Below are 23,437 nucleotides of genomic sequence, written 5' to 3' on the forward strand. Positions count from 1 at the left end.
GAAGGATGAAATAAATTAATCAAAAATAATGTTTTTAATGAAACTATGTCAATCTTTATTTGAATATGTTGGTAACCTGTTATATAAAAGTGATAATTCCCTCGAGACCAGTGTTTGGAGGATATACTGGCACAGTTTGCCGGCTCTCGACTTTTGTCTCGGGCCTAACAACCATGCCAATATATCCTCCAAACACCGACTTCTCTGGCATTATCATTTAAATAACACCCACATCAAACCACACCCACAAGCATCCAAATCTTGTTTTTCTTAATGAGCAGGAGAAAAAAAACATGCCTATCGGTGGTTTCAGCTGCACCTTTTAAAACAATGGCACTTCATGCTAGCCAGTAAATCATACGGCAGTAGTGTGAAAAGCAGTAAATGGTATATACAGTAGCATATATTACAGTACCAGTCAAAAGTTTGGACACACCTACTCATTGAAGGGTTTTTCTTTCTTTTTGTGCTTCTCCACCTGCATTGCTTGCTGTTTGGGGTTTTAGGCTGGGTTTCTGTACAGCACTTTGAGATATCAGCTGATGTACGAAGGGCTATATAAATAAATTTGATTTGATTTGAAATTTGATTTGATTTTTACTATTTTCTACATTGTATAATAATAGTGAAGACATTCAAACTATGAATTAACACACATGGAATTGTGTAGTAACTAAAAAACTTTAACAAATCTAAATATATTTGAGATTCTTCAAAGTAGCCAGCCTTTGCCTTGATGACAGCTTTGCACACTCTTGGTATTATCTTAACCAGCTTCATGAAGTAGTCACCTGGAATGCATTTCAATTAATAGGTGTGCCGTAAGTTAATTTTTGGAATTTCTTTCCATAATGTGTTTGAGCCAGTCATTGTTGTGTTGTGACAAGTTAGGGATGGTATACAGAAGATAGCCCTATTTGGAAAAATTCCAAGTCCATATTATGTAAAGAACTGCTCAAATAAGCAAAGTGAAATGACAGATACAGAACATTTCAAGGACTTTGAAAACTTCTTCAAGGGCAGTCCCGAAAACCCATCAAGCTCTATGATGAAACTGGCTCTCATGAGGACCACCACATGAAAGGAAGACCCAGAGTTACCTCTGCTGCAGAGAATAAGTTCATTAGCGTTACCTGCACATCAGATGCAGCCCAAATAAATGCTTCACAAAGTTCAAGTAACGTACACATCTCAACTGTTCAGAGGAGACTGCGTGAATCAGGCATTCATGGATGAATTGCTGCAAAGAAACTATACTAAAGGACGCCAATAAGAAGAGACTTGCTTTGGGCGTAGAAACACAATGAATGTACATTAGACCGGTGGAAATCTGCCCTTTGGTGTGATGAATCCAAATTTGAGATTTTTGGTTTCCAACTGCCGTATCTTTGTGAGATGTAGAGTAGGTGAGCGGATGATCTCCGCATGTGTGGTTCCCAACGTGATGCATGGAGGAGGAGGTGTGGGGGTGCCCTGATGGTGACACAGTCAGTAATTTATTTGGAATTCAAGGCACACTTAACCAGCACGGCTACCACAGCGTTCTGCAGCAATACGCCATCTTATCTGGTTTGCGCTTAGTCCCACTATCATTTGTTTTTCAACAGGACAATGACCCAACACACCTCCAGGCTGTGTAAGGGCTATTTGACCAAGAAGGAGAGTGATGGAGTGCTGCGTCAGCTGACCTGACCTCCACAATCTCCCGACCTCAACCCAATTGAGATGGTTTGGGATGAGTTGGACCGCAGAGTGAAGGAAAAGCAGCCAACAAGTGCTCAGCATATGTGGGAACTCCTTCAAGACTGTTGGAAAGCATTCACCATGAAGCTGGTTGAGAGAATGCCAAGAGTGTGCAGAGCTGTCAAGGCAAAGGGTGGCTACTTTGAAAAATCAAATCAAACTATCAAATAGTTTTGATGTCTTAGCTATTATTCTACAATGTAGAAAGAATCCCTTGAATGAGTAGTTACTGTAGTATATGCTACTGTATATCTGATTTACTGCTTTTCACACTAGTGCAGTATGATGCATACTTATTTTCAATGTGTGGAAGTACATGTAAGTGCCTGAGTTATTCCCTGCTCCCTGTAGTCTACCAGTGGACATTGGCGTATTCCCATCATTGCCACCATATACAGAGCGAGCACCCCAGGGCTGCGTGATAATGTATTACAGAGCAGACACTCAGGGAAGCCATGGTTTTGTTTTGTACCCTAAGCCTAACCCCGCCATCCCGGAAGAAAATGTTTTTTAATGGAAGCAGGCAGCTGGGAATGGAGCAGGCCTCTTACCGCGTTATCAATATTCTGCTGGATCCCACCCGGCAGGAACACTGCACGGCCAGCCATGGTGTGCTCTCCCCCCACACATGTTTTGTTAACACCCTGGCAACTGTGACGGTGTTTCCACTGATTGCTTGTGTTTGCGTGTGTAAGCGCCTTGACAAAAGGATACCCTGAGGATGTGTGGTGCTGGTGGTGTCTTTGGAGGGTGCGATGTAACCACACCAGCATGCATCGCTCTGAAGGCGGAAGGGACAGTTTAGTATGTGTGTAGGCTCCCCAACTCGGTGGGTGGGGAGACTAATGGATAAACTGGTGCTGCGGGGCTGAGATCCTGCAGCTCTGGTGCAGTGGAAGGCAGGGAGGGGCGGAGTGGAATTGAACAGCTACTATTCCCTCCACCGGGGGCATTATAGAAGATGGCTCCACAGTTGTATTCGAGTGGACTACTCCCATCCCATGTCAGATTTGAGGCTAGCATTGCAGCACGCCAACCCTGCTGCAAAGGCCTGCTCTCACACCGTGACCCTCTCACCAGCCCCTAGACTCATGTAATATAAACCATTTGTTAAGTTGCTGCTACTGAATGATTAAAATGGCCATTAGACATTTTGATTATTCATTCAATCCATCCCTTTCCCATCCCTATATGCATCTTAGTCTCTTGTAGTTAGCTGAAGGATGTCAGTGCCAGTGTTTATTAATAATGTATATGGGACATTGCCTGGACATTACCCGTGCCTCTTGATATGGATACAACTCTGCTGAGTGACATCAGAGTTCGTCACTACAAGGTGGCTAATGTAGACGATAGGAAGTTAATTAATGTGTTGTGCCTGGCACCTGGCCTGCATCATTATGCGTGTGCAGTGTACTGGGCAGAACCACAGTAGGACATGAATCCCTGGTGGTGGTGGTGCTTTCAAACTACTTCTAAATCACCACCCCTCTTCCTCTCTCACGATTATGTATGTATTGCGATTGGATACTGTGTTCCGATGGCAATATTGGCAATGTTATTGTTTCGATGTTCCAAACATATTGCCAACCAAATGTCTGCTGCAGAGAGCAATGAGAAAAGCCACGAGTTTGATCAGTCAATGAAACAAAAGTGCTGGAAACAACAGCCTTCTAGCGCAAAAATAATTTTGCGATATTGTCAAAACGATACAATATATTGTCAAATAATATCCAGATTATGCAACTGTATTTCTCCCCCCCCCCCCCCCCCCACCCCATCAGTGGAAGACAACATTGCTGTGGCAGAAGTAGAACATTTATTATTATGTATTCTGTCGCTATTGACCTTCAGACACGACTCACGGTAAGGGTAATTCCACCGAAAATATAGATTTTGTCTTAACTATCCCTTTACCAGCTTGGATTACTGCACACACAAATACCTTTTAGTTTTGTCAACATGAAGTATATGTTGTCAATAATACTATGTATGAGTTGACAAGATAAAGGGAAAAGCCTAATTTCGATAAATGGTTATCAGCATTGTTGTTATTTTTCAGAGTAAATAACTCAGGGACACTAGAGAAGCTTTAACCAAGTTGAATTCTTCCCAAACAGTTGTTAGTTGTAATTCAGACAAAAAAATCACAAGTATTTGCAGTGTATATATATATATATATATATGCAATTCGTTCCAGTCACAGGCAGCAGAGAACTGGAATGAAAGGTGGCCAAATGAGGTGTTGGCTTTAGGGATGATCAGTGAGATACACCTGCTGGAGCGCGTGCTACGGGTGGGTGTTGCCATCGTGACCAGTGAACTGAGATAAGGCGGAGCTTTACCTAGCATGGACTTGTAGATGACCTGGAGCCAGTGGGTCTGGCGACGAATATGTAGCGAGGGCCAGCCGACTAGAGCATACAAGTCGTAGTGGTGGGTGGTATAAGGTGCTTTAGTGACAAGACAGATGGCACTGTGATAAACTGCATCCAGTTTGCTGAGTAGAGTGTTGGAAGCAATTTTGTAGATGACATCGCCGAAGTCGAGGATCGGTAGGATAGTCAGTTTTACTAGGGTAAGTTTGGCGGCGTGAGTGAAGGAGGCTTTGTTGCGGAATAGAAAGCCGACTCTTGATTTGCTTTTCGATTGGAGATGTTTGATATGAGTCTGGAAGGAGAGTTTACAGTCTAGCCAGACACCTAGGTACTTATAGATGTCCACATATTCAAGGTCGGAACCATCCAGGGTGGTGATGCTGGTCAGGCGTGCGGGTGCAGGCAGCGAACGGTTGAAAAGCATGCATTTGGTTTTACTAGCGTTTAAGAGCAGTTGGAGGCCACGGAAGGAGTGTTGTATGGCATTGAAGCTCGTTTGGAGGTTAGATAGCACAGTGTCCAAGGACGGGCCGGAAGTATATAGAATGGTGTCGTCTGCGTAGAGGTGGATCAGGGAATCACCTGCAGCAAGAGCAACATCATTGATATATACGGAGAAAAGAGTCGGCCCGAGAATTGAACCCTGTGGCACCCCCATAGAGTCTGCCAGAGGACCGGAGAGCATGCCCTCCGATTTAACACACTGAACTCTGTCTGCAAAGTAATTGGTGAACCAGGCAAGGCAGTCATCTGAAAAACCGAGGCTACTGAGTCTGCCGATAAGAATATGGTGATTGACAGAGTCGAAAGCCTTGGCAAGGTCGATGAAGACGGCTGCACAGTACTGTCTTTTATCGATGGCGGTTATGATATCGTTTAGTACCTTGAGCGTGGCTGAGGTGCACCCGTGACCGGCTCGGAAACCAGATTGCACAGCGGAGAAGGTACGGTGGGATTCGAGATGGTCAGTGACCTGTTTGTTGACTTGGCTTTCGAAGACCTTAGATAGGCAGGGCAGGATGGATATAGGTCTGTAACAGTTTGGGTCCAGGGTGTCTTCCCCCTTTGAAGAGGGGGATGACTGCGGCAGCTTTCCAATCCTTGGGGATCTCAGACGATATTGAACAGGCTGGTAATAGGGGTTGCGACAATGGCGGCGGATAGTTTCAGAAATAGAGGGTCCAGATTGTCAAGCCCAGCTGATTTGTACGGGTCGAGGTTTTGCAGCTCTTTCAGAACATCTGCTATCTGGATTTGGGTAAAGGAGAACCTGGAGAGGCTTGGGCGAGTAGCTGCGGGCGGGGCGGAGCTGTTGGCCGAGGTTGGAGTTGCCAGGAGGAAGGCATGGCCAGCCGTTGAGAAATGCTTGTTGAAGTTTTCGATAGTCATGGATTTATCGGTGGTGACCGTGTTACCTAGCCTCAGTGCAGTGGGCAGCTGGGAGGAGGTGCTCTTGTTCTCCATGGACTTCAGTGTCCCAGAACTTTTTGGATTTGGAGCTACAGGATGCAAATTTCTGCCTGAAGAAGCTGGCCTTAGCTTTCCTGACTGCCTGTATTGGTTCCTGACTTCCCTGAACTGCATATCGCGGGGACTATTCGATGCTATTGCAGTCCGCCACAGGATGTTTTTGCGCTGGTCGAGGGCAGTCAGGTCTGGAGTGAACCAAGGGCTATATCTGTTCTTAGTTCTGCATTTTTTGAACGGAGCATGCTTATCTAAAATGGTGAGGAAGTTACTTTTAAAGAATGATCAGGCATCCTCAACTGACGGGATGAGGTCAATGTCCTTCCAGGATACCCGGGCCAGGTTGATTAGAAAGGCCTGCTAACAGAAGTGTTTTAGGGAGCGTTTGACAGTGATGAGGGGTGGTATGTATATATGTATGTGTGTGTGTATATTTATATATGTGTGTGTGTATGTGTATGTATATGTGTATGTATATGTATGTATGTATATGTGTGTGTGTGTGTGTGTATATATGTGTATGTGTGTATATATATGTGTGTGTGTATATATATATGTGTGTGTGTGTGTACACACACACACACACACTTGTGATAATTTTTTTTGTCTGAATTACAACTAACATACCACTCCCCCTTCTCTCCAATCCTTACATCTTATGGTTTGACAGGAAGAGGGTAACAGGATAATATAACCATTATTTCTCCCTTCATGGGATCTGACGTGACCTCCTGACCTCAACCCCTCCTTCACCTAATCCACAGATGTCCTCTCGTGTCACCTATCGCACTCCTGTGATTCTATCCCGTCCACCCATCACATTCCACAGCCACTCTGTCTTTCTACAGATCTCTCCTTTATATACTATGCGTCTGATCTATCATGTCTTTAATATCTCAATGTTCAAAGTTTAGCCCGAATCCAACAGCATGAAGCAACCAAACATTGAGCACAAGTTCATTATTAGTTGCAAATTCTTCTACTAAATCATCATCTTCAATCTAGGCCTAACCATCAAATCAGTCCCACAGCATTGACAGGGGTACATGTATTGGCTGCAAGATGCTTCAACAGATTTAATAAATTTCTCTCTTTTCTCTCTTTCTTTGCTTTTTTTCCAGGCGATTAACCAAAGAGAATGTGAAACCATCTGGGCGCCAGATAGGCAAGCTGAGCCATAGCAACCCCACCATCCTCTTTGACTATGTATGTATTCTCAAGGATTTTATGATATTTTATTCACATACTGTACAGTTGAAAGTAGTGTTTTGAGACTTACACTAATATTAGCCTTATTTTGAGTGATCTCCCTCCTACTTTAACTGAGTATTTAATTTTGACAGTGAAAGGGCTCCGTGTCCTCTACTATCTTCATGGGGCAGAGAGATCTTATTTTAAGACCACTATCTTTATAATCTGCCTTTGTAACGATAGGCTACTGCTGAAAAATGGGGGCTGAATGTAAATTGGATTCACTGGGACTGCTTACATTCTCTTTACCCTCACACCCCAATGAACATTTTATCATTGTCACAGATTTATGTATTTGTATAATTGTTTCATTCACTTTTCTTGTTCACCTGTACTGTCGGAGCCTAAGAATTTCACATTACCCAGCAATTACATCTGTGTCCCTGTGCATGTGTCTAATGAACTCACCTACTCCACATCACAGCCTGTCTTGTCTTGCTAGAACACCCCCATCCACTCCCTCTCCTGTCCATCTCCACAGCATAAACCCTGTCCCCTACCCCTCCCCTAAATATCTCACGTCTCAAAAAATTACTAGCAGAATGTCGGCCAAACGGAAAGAGGAGTGGGGAGGTAGTGGGGTTGTGTTTTGTGGTGCCTCAGCAGCAGGACATTAATGGAATGAAAAAGCTGTGCTGCTCCTCTCCCTTTTTAAAGCCTCCATCTCTTAATCTCTCAACCTGCAGTCTGACTGAATGGCCTCTTCTCTGAGTGAATGAGGAGAGTCGGACCTCCCTTGAGACTCAACTCATCCTCCACCTTACTCGGCCTCAGCCTCTCCTCTCTTACCTTCCTCCCCCACTCAACCCCTGTCCATCTGTCAAGGTCATGGGAAGAGACCACTCCATTATTTATTCTAACACTGGGTCTTTTAAAGCCTCTGTGCACTCATTTACACTACAGTATGTGGACACCCCTTCAAACTTGTGGATTTGACTATTTCAGCCACACCCATTGCTGACAGGTGTATCAAATTGAGCACACAGCCATGTATTCTCCATTGACAAACATTAGCAGTAGAATGGCCTTACTGAAGAGACTTTCAATGTAGCACCGTCATAGTCAGTTCATCTCATTTCTGCCCTGTTCGAGCTGCCCCTGTCAACTGTAAGTGCTGTTATTGTGAATTGGAAACGTCTAGGAGCAACAACGGCACAGCCGAGAAGTGGTAGGCCACACAAGCTCACAGAACGGGACCGCTGAAGTGTATAGCGCATAAAGATTCTGTCCTCTGTTGCAACACTCACTACCAAGTTCCAAACTGCCTCTGGAAGCAACGTCAGCACAAGAACTGTTCGTTGGGAGATAAATTAAATGGGTTTCCATGGCTGAGCAGCCGCACACAAGCCTAAGGTCACCATGCGCAATGCCAAGTGTCGTCTGGAGTGGTTTAAAGCTGGCCGCCATTGGACTCTGGAGCAGTGGAAATGTTCTCTGGAGTGACGAATCACGCTCCACCATCTGGCTGTCCGACGGACTAATCTGGGTTTGGCGGATGCAAGGAGAACACTACCTGTCCGAATGAATTGTGCCAACTGTAAAGTTTGGTGGAAGAGGAATAATGGTCTGGGGCTGTTTTTCATGGTTCGGCCTCGGCCACTTAGTTCCGGAGAGGAATCTTAATGCTACAGCGTACAATGACATTCTAGACGATTCTGTACATCCAGCTTTCTGGTAAAAATATGGGAACGCCCTTTCCTGTTTTAGCACGATAATGCCCTTGTGCACAAAGCGAAGTCCATAGAGAAATGGTTTGTCGATCGGTGTAGAAGAACTTTGACTGGCCTGGACAGAGCCTTGACCTCAACCCCATTGAACACCTTTGGGATGAATTGGAACGCTGACTGCGAGCCAGGCCTAATCGCTCAACATCAGTGCCTGACCTCACTAATGCTCTTGTGGCTGAATGGAAGCAAGTCCCCGCAGCAATGGTCCAACATCTAGTGGAAAGCCTTCCCAGAATTGTGGAGGGTGTTATAGTGGCAAAGGGACGACCAATGCCCATGATTTTGGAATGAGATGTTTGACGAGCAGGTGTCCACATACATTGGTGGAGGAACAGGAGAGTCTGATGGCATCCTGTCACAGTGGGAGTGTAGGGATGTAGTGTAACCGGTAATAAGGTGGCTTTACCAGGAGAGAGGATAATAAAGTTTAAGTGACCTGCAAAGGACACTGCAGAGCAATAGCCTTGTTTTCTCAGACCATTTAGACTGTTATTCTAGAATCTGACTCTAATGATCCATCTACACAGTCTACAAAACATTAGGAACACCTGCTCTTTCAATGACAGACTGACCAGGTGAACGCTATGAGCAGTGTAGATGAAGTGAATGAGACAGGTTAAATAAAGATTTTTAAGTATTGAGACATGGATTGTGTGTGTGTGTGTGTGCCTTTCAGAGGGTGAATGGGCAAGACAAAATATTTAAGTGCCTTTTAAACTGGGTATAGTATTAGGTGCCAGGCGCACCGGTTTGAGTGTCAAGAACTGCTTAACAGTTTCCCTTGTGTATAAACAATGCTGCGCCACCCAAAAGACATCCAGACAACTTGACACAACTGTGGGAAGTATTAGAGTCCACATGGGCCAGCATCCCTGTGAAACACTTTTGACAGCTTGTAGTTTCCATGCCTTTGTGAATTGAGGCTGTTCTGAGGGCAGAAGGGGGTGCAACTCAATATTAGGAAGTTGTTCTAAATGTTTTACACACTCCGTATGTATATAACAGCTGGGTGGATGTTTTTTTTAGATATCCTCTTTAATCATCATCGTGTGGCCTGTTGTCCCTGTATTGTATTAACCAGGTATTTTTGTCCCTCTCTCAGATCCTGTCTCAGATCCAGTGGTATGACAACCTCATCGGTCCAGTGGTAGACTCCCTTAAATACCTCACCTCACTCAACTATGACGTCATGGCTTGTATCCTTAATCTGACATTTTGTGACTTGCTGTTTTTGCCCATTTTATTTGCCGAAACTATGTTTAATCATGTATTTGAAACGCTATATTCCAGCTAATGTTGGCAGAATGTATTAAGACGTGTTGTACCTCAACTCGTTGCCTGTAGACTGCATAATTGAAGCGCTGGCAAATCCAGAGAAAGAGAAGATGAAGCATGACGACACTACGATCTCCTCCTGGCTTCAGAGTGAGTTCACTAACTGAATCCTACAGACAAAGAACCATATGTGTGCGTTTAATTATTATTATTTTTTTATATAGACTTCATGAATCATTGTAAAAGAGGTATAATACAAAAAAATTGCTAAATTGAGAGAAGTGTGATGTCTATCTTTAAAGTAATGACACTCTTAATGACGTATACACATTCCCCCCAATATTATATATTTGACTATCAAAAATGTTCTAAATGCACATAGTGCCTTTGGAAAGTATTCAGACCCCTATACTTTTTCCACATTTTGTTACGTTACAGCCTTATTCTAAAATGGATAAAATGCATTCTCAGCAATCTACACACAATACCCCATAATGATAAATAAAAAAATAGGTTTTTAGAAATTTTTGCACATTTATTAAAAACAAAAAACAGACCTTATTTACGTACATTTTCAGGCGCTTTGCTATGAGACTTGAAATTGAGCTCAGGTGCATCCTGTTTCCATTGATCATCCTTGAGATGTTTCTACAACCTGATTGGAGTCCACCTGTGGTGAATTCACTTGATTGGACATGATTTGGAAAGGCACACACCTGTCTATCTATAAGGTCCCGCAGTTGACAGTGCATGTCAGAGCAAAAACCAAGCCATGAGGTCGAAGGAATTGTCTGTAGAGCTCCGAGACAGGATTGTGTCAAGGCACAGTTCTGGGGAAGGGTACCAAAAAAATTCAGCTGCATTGAAGGTCTCCAAGAACACAGTGGCCTCCATCATTCTTAAATGGAAGAATTTGTTTGGAACCACCAAGACTTCCTAGGGCTGGCCGCCCGACCAAACTAAGCAATCGGGGGAGAAGGGCCTTGGTCAGGGTGACCACTCTGACTGACAGAGCTCCAGAGTTCCTTTGTGGCGATGAGAGAACCTTCCAGAAGGACAACCATCTCTGCAGCACTCCACTCAGCAGTCAAAGGCACATGACAGCCAGCTTGGAGTTTGCAAAAAGGTACCTTAAGGACTCTTAGGCCATGAGAAACAAGATTCTCTGGTCTGATGAAACCAACTCTGACCTGAATGCCAAGCGTCACGTCTGGAGGAAACCTGGCACCATCTCTACGGTGAAGCATGGTGGTAGCAGCAGCATCCAATTAGAACACAGATTTTTGTATTCTGTTACAATTTATTTTGCTACAGGTTACCATACTAAACACGATCCTGATGTCACGAATCTGCTTTATTATCGAAGGGGCATTTGGTTGTACTTTTGTTCCATGCAGTTACAGCCCAGTGCAACTCTACTTTAGTTGACTGTATTTTATGCAACATATGCATGTCTGCTTGACAACTGATTGACTGCTGACCTTTTTCTCCTATCTCTAGGCCTGGCCAGTCTGTGTGGAGCGGTATTCAGGAAATACCCAATTGAGTTAGCTGGCCTCCTCCAGTATGTGACCAATACGCTGAAAGCAGGGAAGAGGTAACTATAACTTCTGAGCTGGCAGGCGGGCGCCTCATTGACTTGCTGGCTCTGATGTGATTCATAGTGATGGAGTCTGTCACTCATAGTCAATCAACTGGGTCCCCTGTCTCTGTCTGGCCTCTCCTGAATCAGAACAGGGACTGACGTACAGTCTGTTCCGCCTGTAGCAATACAAGGCCAGGGCTGGGAGGGGGAGAGGGGTCTTGGCCGTTGTTGTGCCACCCTTCAGGGCCCTGGTCTGGGCAAAGCTGCTGAGTAATGTTGTGTTGACGAGGAGGCTGCAGACTGTGTGGGGGTTTGGGCTTCCATAGAGGAGGAGGGAAGGATAATTGTATCAGCGCTGGTCTCCCTGTGATGCCTGGAGTCAGCAGGTAGTAAATCACACTGGGCTCCATGGCCACTCTCTCATCTCTCTCTTTCTCTCTCTCCCATCAGTTCAAATCAGTCCTTTCCAGGGCCAGGGATGCAGGGGAAGTAAATAGAGGTGGCACTCTGCCACAATGCCCTATGAAACGGCATGCTGAATTATGTTATTATTAGTGCCCTGTCCTTAGCTACTCCCACGGTTGTTTTTGCCCCCAACCTTGTTTTCTTTTCTTTTTTTACACATGTTTATTTTTGTGTATGTGCACATATTATTTATGTCTGCATTCACAAATATGTATAGACTGTGATTGTTGTGTTCCCCCCACTGCAGTTTTGACCTGTTGATTCTGAAAGAGGTGGTGCAGAAGATGGCTGGGATCGAGATCACTGACGAGATGACATCAGAGCAGATGGAAGCTATGACTGGAGGGGAGCAGCTCAAAGCAGAGGTACAGGACCCTGCTTGGTCTGACTTGAAACTGTACACCATGACCAGCTCAAAGCAGAGGCACATTGCATTAGTCGGCTATTCCTCAGCATGACTTGAAACAATGCAGTTATATTTTCTGTCCCCAGGGTGGTTACTTTGGTCAGATCCGTAACACTAAGAAGTCGTCCCAGCGTCTAAAGGATGCCCTGTTGGACCATGATCTGGCCCTGCCCCTCTGTCTCCTCATGGCCCAGCAACGCAACGGAGTGGTCTTTCTGGAGGGGGGTGAGAAACACCTCAAACTGGTGGGCAAGCTGTATGACCAGGTACTTACTGACCCCCTTTACAGCTTTACTTACACTAGTTTTACACCTTGGAGAGTTCTCCTGTTTAGAGTTCATTAAATAGTCAATCTGTCATTGCTTTTCCTCTGCTTAAAATAGCATATTGATAAGCACAGAGGGTAACTAGAAGTCATGTCGATAAGCTACATCAGGGGAATGCAGATGAAGGGAATTCTCCCCCTTTTCATTTCTTAAATATTACACAGCTGACAATTATGTTTGGTTCAATTCCCCCATGTTGTCTGTAAGCTGTGAGCTTTCCTCAGCGATAATCCCCCCAAAATTGGCTCTGTTTGCAGTATTGGGCCACATTGATGGATAGTTTGAATAAACCAGGTTGTGTCTTTAAATAAATGACAAACTCTGGGACTAATAGCACACAAACTTGGCTGTGCAATAAGGGAGAATGAACTGGCTGTGTCCAAAATAGATGGCTGTGTCCTATTTCCTATATCGAGCAGACAGGAGACCGCTCCAGCCATTACCACGAGCCCGTTCTCCCCAATTAAGCTGCCACCAACCTTCTGCGATAGAAAACTACTTTTGACCAGGGGTTTGAACCTGTTCAGGGAACAGAGCATAAAACAAAATATTTCGAGGAACGTAAGTGATCAATACTGTTCCGGAACAGAACCGTTGTTTTCAAAGCATATGCAAAGCCCTCACTCAGTAACTCAAAGTTATTCCGGTGTCTGTCTGCCAGTTGAAAGTCTTTGCCAGTGTGCGTGTCTGCAACCTGCCCCTCCCCTCTGAACCTTAGGCTACTGCAGCCTACTGACGTTTCAAGCATGATTCAGAAATTAGGTAGAGATTTTTCATTAGAGAAGAATCTCTTAACTTTTTCAATGCTTGTTACAGATACTATAGTGATCACGTTTCACGTTGGCTTTATTAACTACAAAATGGCAAGACGTGTTTTTAATTCTGGTGCCGCTCTGCACACACAAGATTGTCAGCTAGCTCTGGTCCAACTTTAAGCCAGCGCTCGGAAGTTCAAAGACATTCAAAGTTCCTCCATAGAACCCGGTCCTCCGTAGGTATAATTCTGTGGGCCTAATTCATGTAATGCATGTCCTAACAATGCCAGGCACTTCAAACCAAGCCTCCTCCTCCCACTCTCCCAACCCGGGAATTGTCAGTTGCATCTCGCACCCTACATTTCTGTCCATCGCACATGTAAACAACTATAGCTTAGGCAGCCAATAGCGCCCATGCACGGATGCCTAGGCTAAAACGACAACAGCTTGCCCGCTCCATAGCAAGGTGCTCTATCCGCACTGATTGGTGAAGTAATTTAATGTCAAGCTACGGTAACAAAACTTCTGATTTCAGAGGATTAAAAAGGAACGAAAAGGAATGATATAAACCAGTACTTTTTTTGGTACAAACTGTTCAGAACATAATTTAGCAAGTCGGAACAGTGGAATGGAATGATTTTTTTTTTGATTCTGTTCAGAATGATACTATTGGAAAAGTGTTTCGATTACATCCCATGCTTTTGTCCAGAGGCCATAAGTAGTGCACTAAATAAGGATTAGGGTGCCATTCTCTGACTCCTTGTCCCTTGGCCACAGTGTCACGACACCCTGGTGCAGTTTGGTGGCTTCCTGGCCTCCAACCTGAGTACTGAGGACTACATCAAGCGTGTTCCCTCCATTGACATCCTCTGTAACCAGTTCCACACGCCCCACGATGCTGCCTTCTTCCTCTCACGCCCCATGTATGGACATCAAATCCTGGTGAGTAGTCTCTCCTTCCCTCTGGCACTTCACCTTTAGTCTGTATCAAATGTATTTATATAGCCCTTCGTACATCAGCTGATATCTCAAAGTGCTGTACAGAAACCCAGCCTAAAACCCCAAACAGCAAGCAATGCAGGTGTAGCAGCATTGTGGCTAGGAAAAACTCCCTAGAAAGGCCAAAACCTAGAGAGGAACCAGGCTATGTGGGGTGGCCAGTCCTCTTCTGGCTGTGACGGGTGGAGATTATAACAGAACATGGCCAAGATGTTCAAATGTTCATAAATGACCAGCATGGTCGAATAATAATAATCACAGGCAGAACAGTTGAAACTGGAGCAGCAGCACGGCCAGGTGGACTGGGGACAGCAAGGAGTCATCATGTCAGGTAGTCCTGGGGCATGGTCCTAGGGCTCAGGTCCTCCGAGAGAGAGAAAGGGAGAAGGAGAGAATTAGAGAACGCACACTTAGATTCACACAGGACACCGAATAGGACAGGAGAAGTACTCCAGATATAACAAACTGACCCTAGCCCCCCGACACATAAACCACTGCAGAATAAATACTGGAGTCTGAGACAGGAGGGGTCAGGAGACACTGTGGCCCCATCCGAAGACACCCCCGGACAGGGCCAAACAGGAAGGATATAACCCCACCCACTTAGCCAAAGCACAGCCCCCACACCACTAGAGGGATATCTTCAACCACCAACTTACCATCCTGAGACAAGGCTGAGTATAGCCCACAAAGATCTCCGCCATGGCACAACCCAAGGGGGGGCGCCAACCCAGACAGGATGACCACATCAGTGAATCAACCCACTCAGGTGACGCACCCCTTCCAGGGACGGCATGAGAGAGCCCCAGTAAGCCAGTGACTCAGCCCCTGTAATAGGGTTAGAGGTAGAGAATCCCAGTGGAAAGAGGGGAACCGGCCAGGCAGAGACAGCAAGGGCGGTTCGTTGCTACAGAGCCTTTCCGTTCACCTTCCCACTCCTGGGCCAGACTACACTCAATCATATGACCCACTGAAGAGATGAGTCTTCAGTAAAGACTTAAAGGTTGAGACCGAGTTTGCGTCTCTGACATAGGTAGGCAGACCGTTCCATAAAAATGGAGCTCTATAGAAGAAAGCCCTGCCTCCAGCTGTTTGCTTAGAAATTCTAGGGACAATTATGAGGCCTGCGTCTTGTGACCGTAGCGTACGTGTAGGTATGTACTACAGGACCAAATCAGAGAGAGAGGTAGGCGCAAGCCCATGTAATGCTTTGTAGGTTAGCAGTAAAACCTTGAAATCAGCCCTTGCTTTGACAGGACGTTTGCGCCATGTGAACAATCACAGCTGACACGCATCCATCATGAGGAAATGGACTCGGTCAGGTTGTGTGTCTGGAACATACTGTATATCAATCAGTTTGTGAATCTTACCATGTAAAGGTACAGTAACTGAGTGTCCCCTCCTCTCCCCAGTCTAAGTATGATGAGCTGAAGAAAGCTGAGAAGAGCAACCGGCAGCAGCAGAAGGTCCATAAGTACGTGGCTGCGTGCGAGCTGGTGATGTCGCCGGTGCACGAGGCCGTGGTGTCCCTGCACCCACCCCGTGTCTGGGACGACCTCCGACCCCAGTTCTACGCCACCTTCTGGTCGCTGACCATGTACGACCTGGCTGTGCCACACAATGCCTACGACCGCGAGGTGAAGAAGCTCCAGCTCCAGGTGCAGGTCATCGAGGAGAACCCTGATGTGGTGAGTCACATCGTCATGGTTGTGTTCATTAGAGCGCACAACGGACACCGCATTCAAACCAAAATGAGCTTTTATTATTAGTCCAGACCCAGTTCCCCTGTGTCCGTCTGTTTGTTTTCTTATGTTGCCGAATACTCTAAACACAACTCGGGCATCTAGCAGACCCCTTGATGACAACACTTGTATTATTTCTTCTGTTTTCATTTTTTTCATTTTTAGCAGTGGTTGAAAAAGTACCCGATTTGTCATACTTGAGTAAGAGTAAAGATGCTTAAGTCATTTTCTATTAAGGTAAAAGTCTAAAAGTATTTGTTTTTAAATGTCTTAAGTAAAAGTGTAAATTATTTCAAATGGCTTATTAAGAAAACCACACAGCTCAATTTATTTTATTTTATTCACGTATAGCCAGGGGCACACTCCAACACTCAGACATCATTTACAAATGAAGCATTTGTGTTTAATGAGTCCGCCAGATCAGAGGCAGTAGGGATGGGTCATGAATTGGGTCATATTTCCTGTACTGCTAAGCATTCAAAAAGTAACGTAACTAGTACTTTTGGTTATCAGGGGAAAATGTACAGAATAAAAAGTACATTTTCTTTAGGAATGTAGTGAAGTAAAAGTTGTCAAATATAAGTAGTGAAGTACAGATAACGGAAAAAACGACATAAGTAGTACTTTACTCCACTGCATTTGAATCATTTAGCAGACTCTTATCCAGAGAGACAATTAGTGCATTCATCTGAAGATGGGTGAGGCAAGTACATTTTCCATCAAAGTAGTTATCAGTGAAGTGCTAGTAGGAAAAGACAACACTGCAGCAGGAAGAGACTTTTCTCATCTTCCAGTTCATCCAAATGCCTCCAAACACAGTTGTACACTTCATTGTGGCGTAACTCCAATTATCACTTGACTTGCAGTGTAATGGTAAAAGAGTACTGTAATTGTATTGTGCTTGAGCTCGAAATTATTTGTGTCTTCTCTCTGCATGTGTTCACCCTGTCTAAACAGCAGCCTGCTTGTCTGTCTATGGTGTCCGTCTGTAGCCAATGAACAAGAAGAAGAAGGAGAAGGAGCGCTGCACGGCCCTACAGGAGAAGCTGCAGGAGGAGGAGAAGAAGCAGCTGGAGCACGTCCAGAGGGTCCTGCACCGCCTCAAACTGGAGAAGGACAACTGGCTCCTCGCTAGTAAGATAACATCACGCTCACACAATTTTTCTCCTTCTCCCTCGCTTCCCCCCCACCCCCTCTCTGTCGCTCTCAAAAAGACATACACACACACACACACACTGCTGACTGCCCCTCACAACACTAATCCCAGCAGACCCTCCCGTACCCAGCTGCCTGTTCCCATTGGGGGACAATACTCTATTGGGACAGTAACACCACAGTCAAGCCCCCTCAGCTCCCATGAGGCTACTGAAAACCAGCCTCACCTTGTTTGTTTTAGCCCAGTTAACAGGCATGACAAGTTGTTTGCTGTGATGGCGCCATAGTCTGTTTTAGAGGATCTGGGCTAATGGCAGATGTCAACTCTACCATTTCATTAAAGCACACATCAGTCATATGAACAATTTCACTGTACAGCTCTATACAACCTACGCTAATTACATTTTAAGAGTGGGTTTAACCTCAAATCTTGTTTGAAGAATTACCTCTGAGTCACTCTAAAGATGAGTCATGCAAGTTTAGTTGACGGTAAGTCTTAATTCACTGTTCTCACATCCTTTTTTTATTTTTATCAATCCCTTCCCTCCATCACACTTTTTTTTTTTTTCAGAATCCACCAAGAATGAGACCATCACTAAGTTTCTGCAGCTGTGTCTGTTTCCTCGCTGTATCTTCTCTGCCATCGACGCTGTGTACTGCGCCCGCTTTGTGGAGCTGGTGCACCAGCAGAAGACACCCAACTTCTGCACCCTGCTCTGCTATGACCGGGTGAGACTTCTCCCTTTCTCTCTGTCTTTCTTGCTTTCTCCTTTCTGCCCTCTACTATCTCTGGTTGTCACATGTCATTATACCATGGGATTTTCATCACTTAGTGACTCCGCCCTGACCTCCTAACTGTGTTGCAGGTGTTCTCTGACATCATCTACACGGTGGCCAGCTGCACGGAGAACGAGTCGCGACGCTACGGCCGCTTCTTGTGCTGCATGTTGGAGACGGTGACCCGTTGGCACAGTGACCGAGCTGTCTACGAGAAGGTAAGGATTCCACCTCTATCTCACACACTACATCCTCTCAGATCAACAAATGTGTCGGGGCAAGGAGTTGATTTGAGGTTGGCCAACATTATCTACTGACATTACTAATATTCACTGAAGTGTGGAAGCTGTAGAATGCACGTGTTAACACTTCATCTTGTCTGTTTGTTGTTCCCTCTTCAAGGAGTGTGGTAACTACCCAGGCTTCCTGACCATTTTCAGAGCCACAGGCTTCGACGGAGGGAACAAAGCAGACCAGCTGGACTATGAGAACTTCAGACATGTAGTGCACAAATGGCACTACAAGCTGACTAAAGTGAGTTCTTCCCTTTGACTTCTTCAGAAGGCAATGAAACAATCTGGTATTTTTGTCTCATTAACACCCATTCATTTACTACCATTATTCAGAATGCAATAGTTTAAATGAAGAGAAACGTGACGGACAACTCTTACAGGAAATGGCAACCGCTCAAGCAGTTAAAATACACTCCTCGCTCTCCCCTCTGTGCCCTCTAGGCATCAGTCCACTGCTTGGAGACGGGGGAATACACCCACATCCGGAACATCCTGATCGTGCTGACCAAAATCCTACCCTGCTACCCCAAAGTGCTGAACCTGGGCCAGGCACTCGAGTGCCGTGTCCACAAGATCTGTCTGGAGGAGAAGGAGAAGAGGCCAGACCTCTATGCCTTGGCCATGGGGTAACACAGAGTCCACCAGCCGCATTGTGTGCAGCCCAGGCACAGTTCACTAGCATTGTGGGGGTTGTAGTTAAGTGGCAAGTGGTTACCTAACATATTGCTGTTAGGTTTGTCAGTTTGTTGCTAGGGTGGCGTTAAATGGAGTTGTGTACTTTCAATGCAAAAAGAACTTTAGAGGTATAGATGAAGTGGTATTGGATGAATTCTCATTAGGGAAGGTTGAGTTGTATTTTTATCCAGATGTTATTTACATTTGGAAGCACTTGTTGGGGATTATCTAAACAGAGTTGTGAGAACAGATAAATGATCTTGGTACTTTGTCTTGTAGTGACTAGTAGAGGTTGGGTCTTAAGGAGCTGGTGTGGTAATGAGGACTGATTTTAATTAAGGTGTAGGCCTAGTCTAGCTGTCGACCTGTCTGCCTGGGATTCAGTCAGTCACCTGGTGCTGCTGTAAAGCACTTCAGACAGCTAAACAAACATAATCCTCTACAGAGCTTTACAGGATGTACCTGGCAAATCCTCACTTAGAGGCACTGATCCCGTGTGTGTGTTTGGGATGTAACGATTCACCGATACGCATCGGCCCCCAGTTCAAATTTTTAAGATGCGAGTGCATCGGTCCGCAGGCGTCCAAACTGATCCAAATGAAGCCTGCATTGGTAAGAAGAAACTATTGAAACGTTGCCAAATCGCCGGTCCACTAACTTTTTTACTCGTAATATTTTGTTCTGCCTTATTCCGGAAAATACTTCTATTCTGTTGGCTGAATTGATGTGTCCTTTCCTTCAGCCTATCAAACTTTTATTCATGTAACTGTGTATGACTACAAGTCAGATCACAACTGTCAAATCAAATTGTATTGGTCACATGCACCGAATACAACAGGTAGACCTTACAGTGAACTGTTAACTTACAAGACCTTAACCAACAAAGGAGTTTTAAGAACCCCCCAAAGTAAGAGATAAGAATAACAAATAATTAAAGAGCAGCAGTAAATAACAATAGCGGGGCTATATACAGGGGGTACCGGTTAGTCGAGGTAATTATGTACATGTAGGTAGAGTTATTAAAGTGTCTATGCATAGATAATAACAGAGTATCAGCAGCGTAGGGGGGCAGTGCGGGAGACGCTACCAATGAGAGGTAGGTCTACCCTATCCCTGTTCTAATATTTGTAGGCTACGTCTGTGCGGCGCATTCAATGATTGTAAAATGGCTTTCGCATGATTAAATCATAAGCTTTATTGCGGAACAACCAATGTAATTGGCTGGGTCATTGTTACTAAATTGTGTTTCACTGGCGGAGCTGTATAGGCTACCGAAGTAGTCACAAGTAACATCGTGCTGGTTGCCCATCCAGCTGCTGATTGGGGCTTTTCAATTACAATGTTCACCGTAATAAGTCTTTTTGGTAGTTCTGCTTTAAACAGTCTGCATTTGGTCCTTTTTACATGCACATGGTGAAGGTGTAATTTCATAACAAGGACAGCAATTTTTACTGGCTTCACTGGTCAGAACAGGAGAAGAGTAGTTCTCCTCTGTAAAGTTCTAAATCATTCTCTTTTGAGACGGTGGTGACATCCAAAGTTGTGTTATGTGAATTGGCTATGTATTTCATAGCTCATTTTTGAAGATGAATATTGACATATTACCAGCACAACACATTTCTATCTTCTATATGACAAGTTCATCAGTGGGTGATCAGGATGAAAAGTAAGGGGGGGAAACAAATTGCCAGCTCACACACACACACACACTACATCATACACACACACACACACACACACACACACACACACACACACACACACACACACACAGGGCTGCTCAGACCAATCCAGCTGAGCTCCATCCGTAACATATATTAATTTAGAATGGACAATGAATTTGTTCATGCAACAGTTGTTTGTGCATTGAATTGAACCACATCGATTTGTTACACTAATGAAATCGAATCGCACTGAGTCATGAAAGTATCGTATCAGAGCCCAGTCAAAAGTTTAGACACACCTACTCATTCCAGGGTTGTTCTTTATTTTTACTATTTTCTACATTGTAGAACAGTGAAGACATTAAAACTATGACATAACACATAGGGAGTCATGTAGTAACCAAAAGTGTTAAACAAATCGAAATATATTTCATAATGGACATTCTTCAAAGTAACCATCCTTTGCCTTGACAGCTTTGCACACTCTTGGCATTCTCTCAACCAGCTTCATGAGGTAGTCACCTGGAATGCATTTCATTAACAGGTGTGCCTTGTTAAAAGTTCATTTGTGGAATTTCTTTCCTTCTTAATGCGTTTGAGCCAATCAGTTGTGTTGTGACAACGTAGGGGTGTTATACAGAAGATGGCGCCCTATTTGGTAAAAGACCAAGTCCATATTATGGCAAGAACACCTCAAATAAGCAAAGAGAAATGACAGTCCAACATTACTTTAAGACATGGTCAGTCAATGCGGAAAAACCATCAAGCGCTATGATGAAACCGGCTCTTATGAGGACCGCCACAGGAAAGGAAGACCCAGAGTTACCTCTGCTGCAGAGGATGAGTTCATTAGAGTTACCAGCCTCAGAATTTGCAGCCCAAATAAATGCTTCATAGAATTCAAGTAACAGACACATCTCAACATCAACTGTTCAGAGGACACTGTATGATTCAGGCCTTCATGGTCGAAATGCTGCAAGAAACCACTACTAAAGGAAACCAATAATAAGAAAAAAAACTTGCTTGGGCCAAGAAACGCGAGCAATGGACATTAGACCGGTGGAAATCTGTCCTTTGGTGTGATGAGTCCAAATTTGAGATTTTTTACACTTAACCAGCACGGCTACCACAGCATTCTGCAGCATTACGCCATCCCATCTGGTTTGCGCTTAGTGGGACTGTCATTTGTTTTTCAACAGGACAAATGACCCAACACACCTCCAGGCTGAGAAAGGGCTATTTGACCAATAAGGAAAGTGATGGAGTGCTGGCCTCCACAATTACCCGACCTCAACCAACCAAATTGAGATGGTTTGGGTTGAGTTGGCCCATAGAATGAAGGAAAAACAGCCAACAAGTGCTCAGCGTATGTGAGAACTCCTTCAAGACTGTTGGAAAAGCATTCAAGGCGAAGCTGGTTGAGAAAGCATGTGTATGGGGTGTAATGCTGTATGATTGCCCTGCTTGTACCTTGTACTCTCCATGCCTCTTGCAGCTATTCTGGCCAGTTGAAAGGCAGGAAGGCGCACATGGTTCCTGAGAATGAGTTCCACCACAAGGAGCAGCCGTTGAGGAGCGCCACCCCTGTCAGCCAGCAAAACGGCCCTGGCACCACGGCCAAGCCTGCCACCAACGCCAGCAAGACGGAGGAGGGCGTCAGTGAGGACGCCGGTGAGTGGGGAGATCCAACAAGTTTCCACTGAGATCTGACCTTCTATCATAACCACAAGTCTAACAGATCATTTTATGTGTCACACACAATATGACAGGTGTTCTTGTTTTAATTATTATGGGGACAGTTGTTTTATTGAAACGGCCATTGTGTTCATTCTGTTGCTGCTTCATGTTTTGATAGATCGAGCCAAGGATAAATCTCAGGGTGCGGCGAAGCCAGCGAACAAAGCCAACAGCACAGCGGCCAAAGTGACCACCAGCAACGGGAATGGGGCTCCTAACAGGTAGCCATGGAGGCCAGCCAATAGCAGCCCACAGCACTGGGGCTGGGAAACAACCAGATTGACTTATTTACTGTTCTCAACTATAGCTCATTAATACGTTAAAAAAAGGCTGAATAAAACAGGAAAGAGCTCGATCAATCGTTTGAATATGTCAGTCAGTGCATGACCAGATTGGAATCTAACACTGCACTTTGAACTGGTGGATATTAAGACTAGGCATCTGAAGTTTTGAATGTTTAAATACATGAATTAATGATTGACTCTATGATTTCTATGAGCATGTTGAATCAGTCTTGCTTATCTGTGCATCCGTAGCATGTTGTCCATGTTGAACTCTGAACCATGTCCATTCTGTTTCTCTCACAGCACAAAAACCCTCAAAGAGAGGGATGACAAAGAAAAGAGCGGGAAGGAGAAAAAAGAGAAAAAGGAGAAGACTCCAGGCAGCACTCTAGAGACGAAGGGGGAGAGCCGGCGGGAGAAGCAGAGAGACGAGAGAGGAGCAAGTGGCAAGGAGGAGCGGGCGCCACGCGAGGGTAAGGAGAAGACGCCCAAGGCAGACCGGGACAAGCAGAAGGCGGAAGAGAAGAGCAATAAAGAGGACAACAAGGCCAAGACCGGCAACGGAGAGCCCAAGGAGCCATCCAGGGAACGTGACACCGGAGCCAAGGAGTCTAAGAGCAAAGAGAAGGGAGGAGACAGGAGTGCCATGTCCGGATCCCTCAAGTCTCCAGTTCCCCGATTGGAGTCTGCTGAATCTGAGAGGGGTAAGCAGCCTAACCTTCAACACGGGCTC

The 23,437-nt window shown here is 44.9% G+C and overlaps 1 protein-coding gene across 5 annotated transcripts in view; it reads left to right on the forward strand.

Moving 5' to 3' along the window:
* The window catches only part of LOC109892652 (THO complex subunit 2-like), a 69,074-nt gene that overhangs the window by 34,299 nt on the left and 11,338 nt on the right, over positions 1-23,437 (forward strand). For all 5 annotated transcript variants that reach the window (XR_004210263.1, XM_020485346.2, XM_020485345.2 and 2 more), the window contains 16 exons: positions 6,710-6,794; positions 9,669-9,762; positions 9,911-9,991; positions 11,342-11,438; positions 12,139-12,256; positions 12,384-12,563; positions 14,156-14,320; positions 15,790-16,065; positions 17,112-17,253; positions 17,846-18,003; positions 18,141-18,269; positions 18,454-18,585; positions 18,786-18,970; positions 22,179-22,354; positions 22,539-22,641; positions 23,008-23,408. Coding sequence is in view for 4 of the 5 variants with exons in the window: in XM_020485346.2 (XP_020340935.1) it covers positions 6,710-6,794; positions 9,669-9,762; positions 9,911-9,991; positions 11,342-11,438; positions 12,139-12,256; positions 12,384-12,563; positions 14,156-14,320; positions 15,790-16,065; positions 17,112-17,253; positions 17,846-18,003; positions 18,141-18,269; positions 18,454-18,585; positions 18,786-18,970; positions 22,179-22,354; positions 22,539-22,641; positions 23,008-23,408 (2,522 nt within the window). In the remaining variant the exon portion in view is untranslated. The remainder of the gene's footprint in view (positions 1-6,709; positions 6,795-9,668; positions 9,763-9,910; positions 9,992-11,341; positions 11,439-12,138; positions 12,257-12,383; positions 12,564-14,155; positions 14,321-15,789; positions 16,066-17,111; positions 17,254-17,845; positions 18,004-18,140; positions 18,270-18,453; positions 18,586-18,785; positions 18,971-22,178; positions 22,355-22,538; positions 22,642-23,007; positions 23,409-23,437) is intronic.

The sequence above is a fragment of the Oncorhynchus kisutch genome, linkage group LG6 (genome assembly GCF_002021735.2).
Source record: "Oncorhynchus kisutch isolate 150728-3 linkage group LG6, Okis_V2, whole genome shotgun sequence".
NCBI classification, from domain to species: domain Eukaryota; kingdom Metazoa; phylum Chordata; class Actinopteri; order Salmoniformes; family Salmonidae; genus Oncorhynchus; species Oncorhynchus kisutch.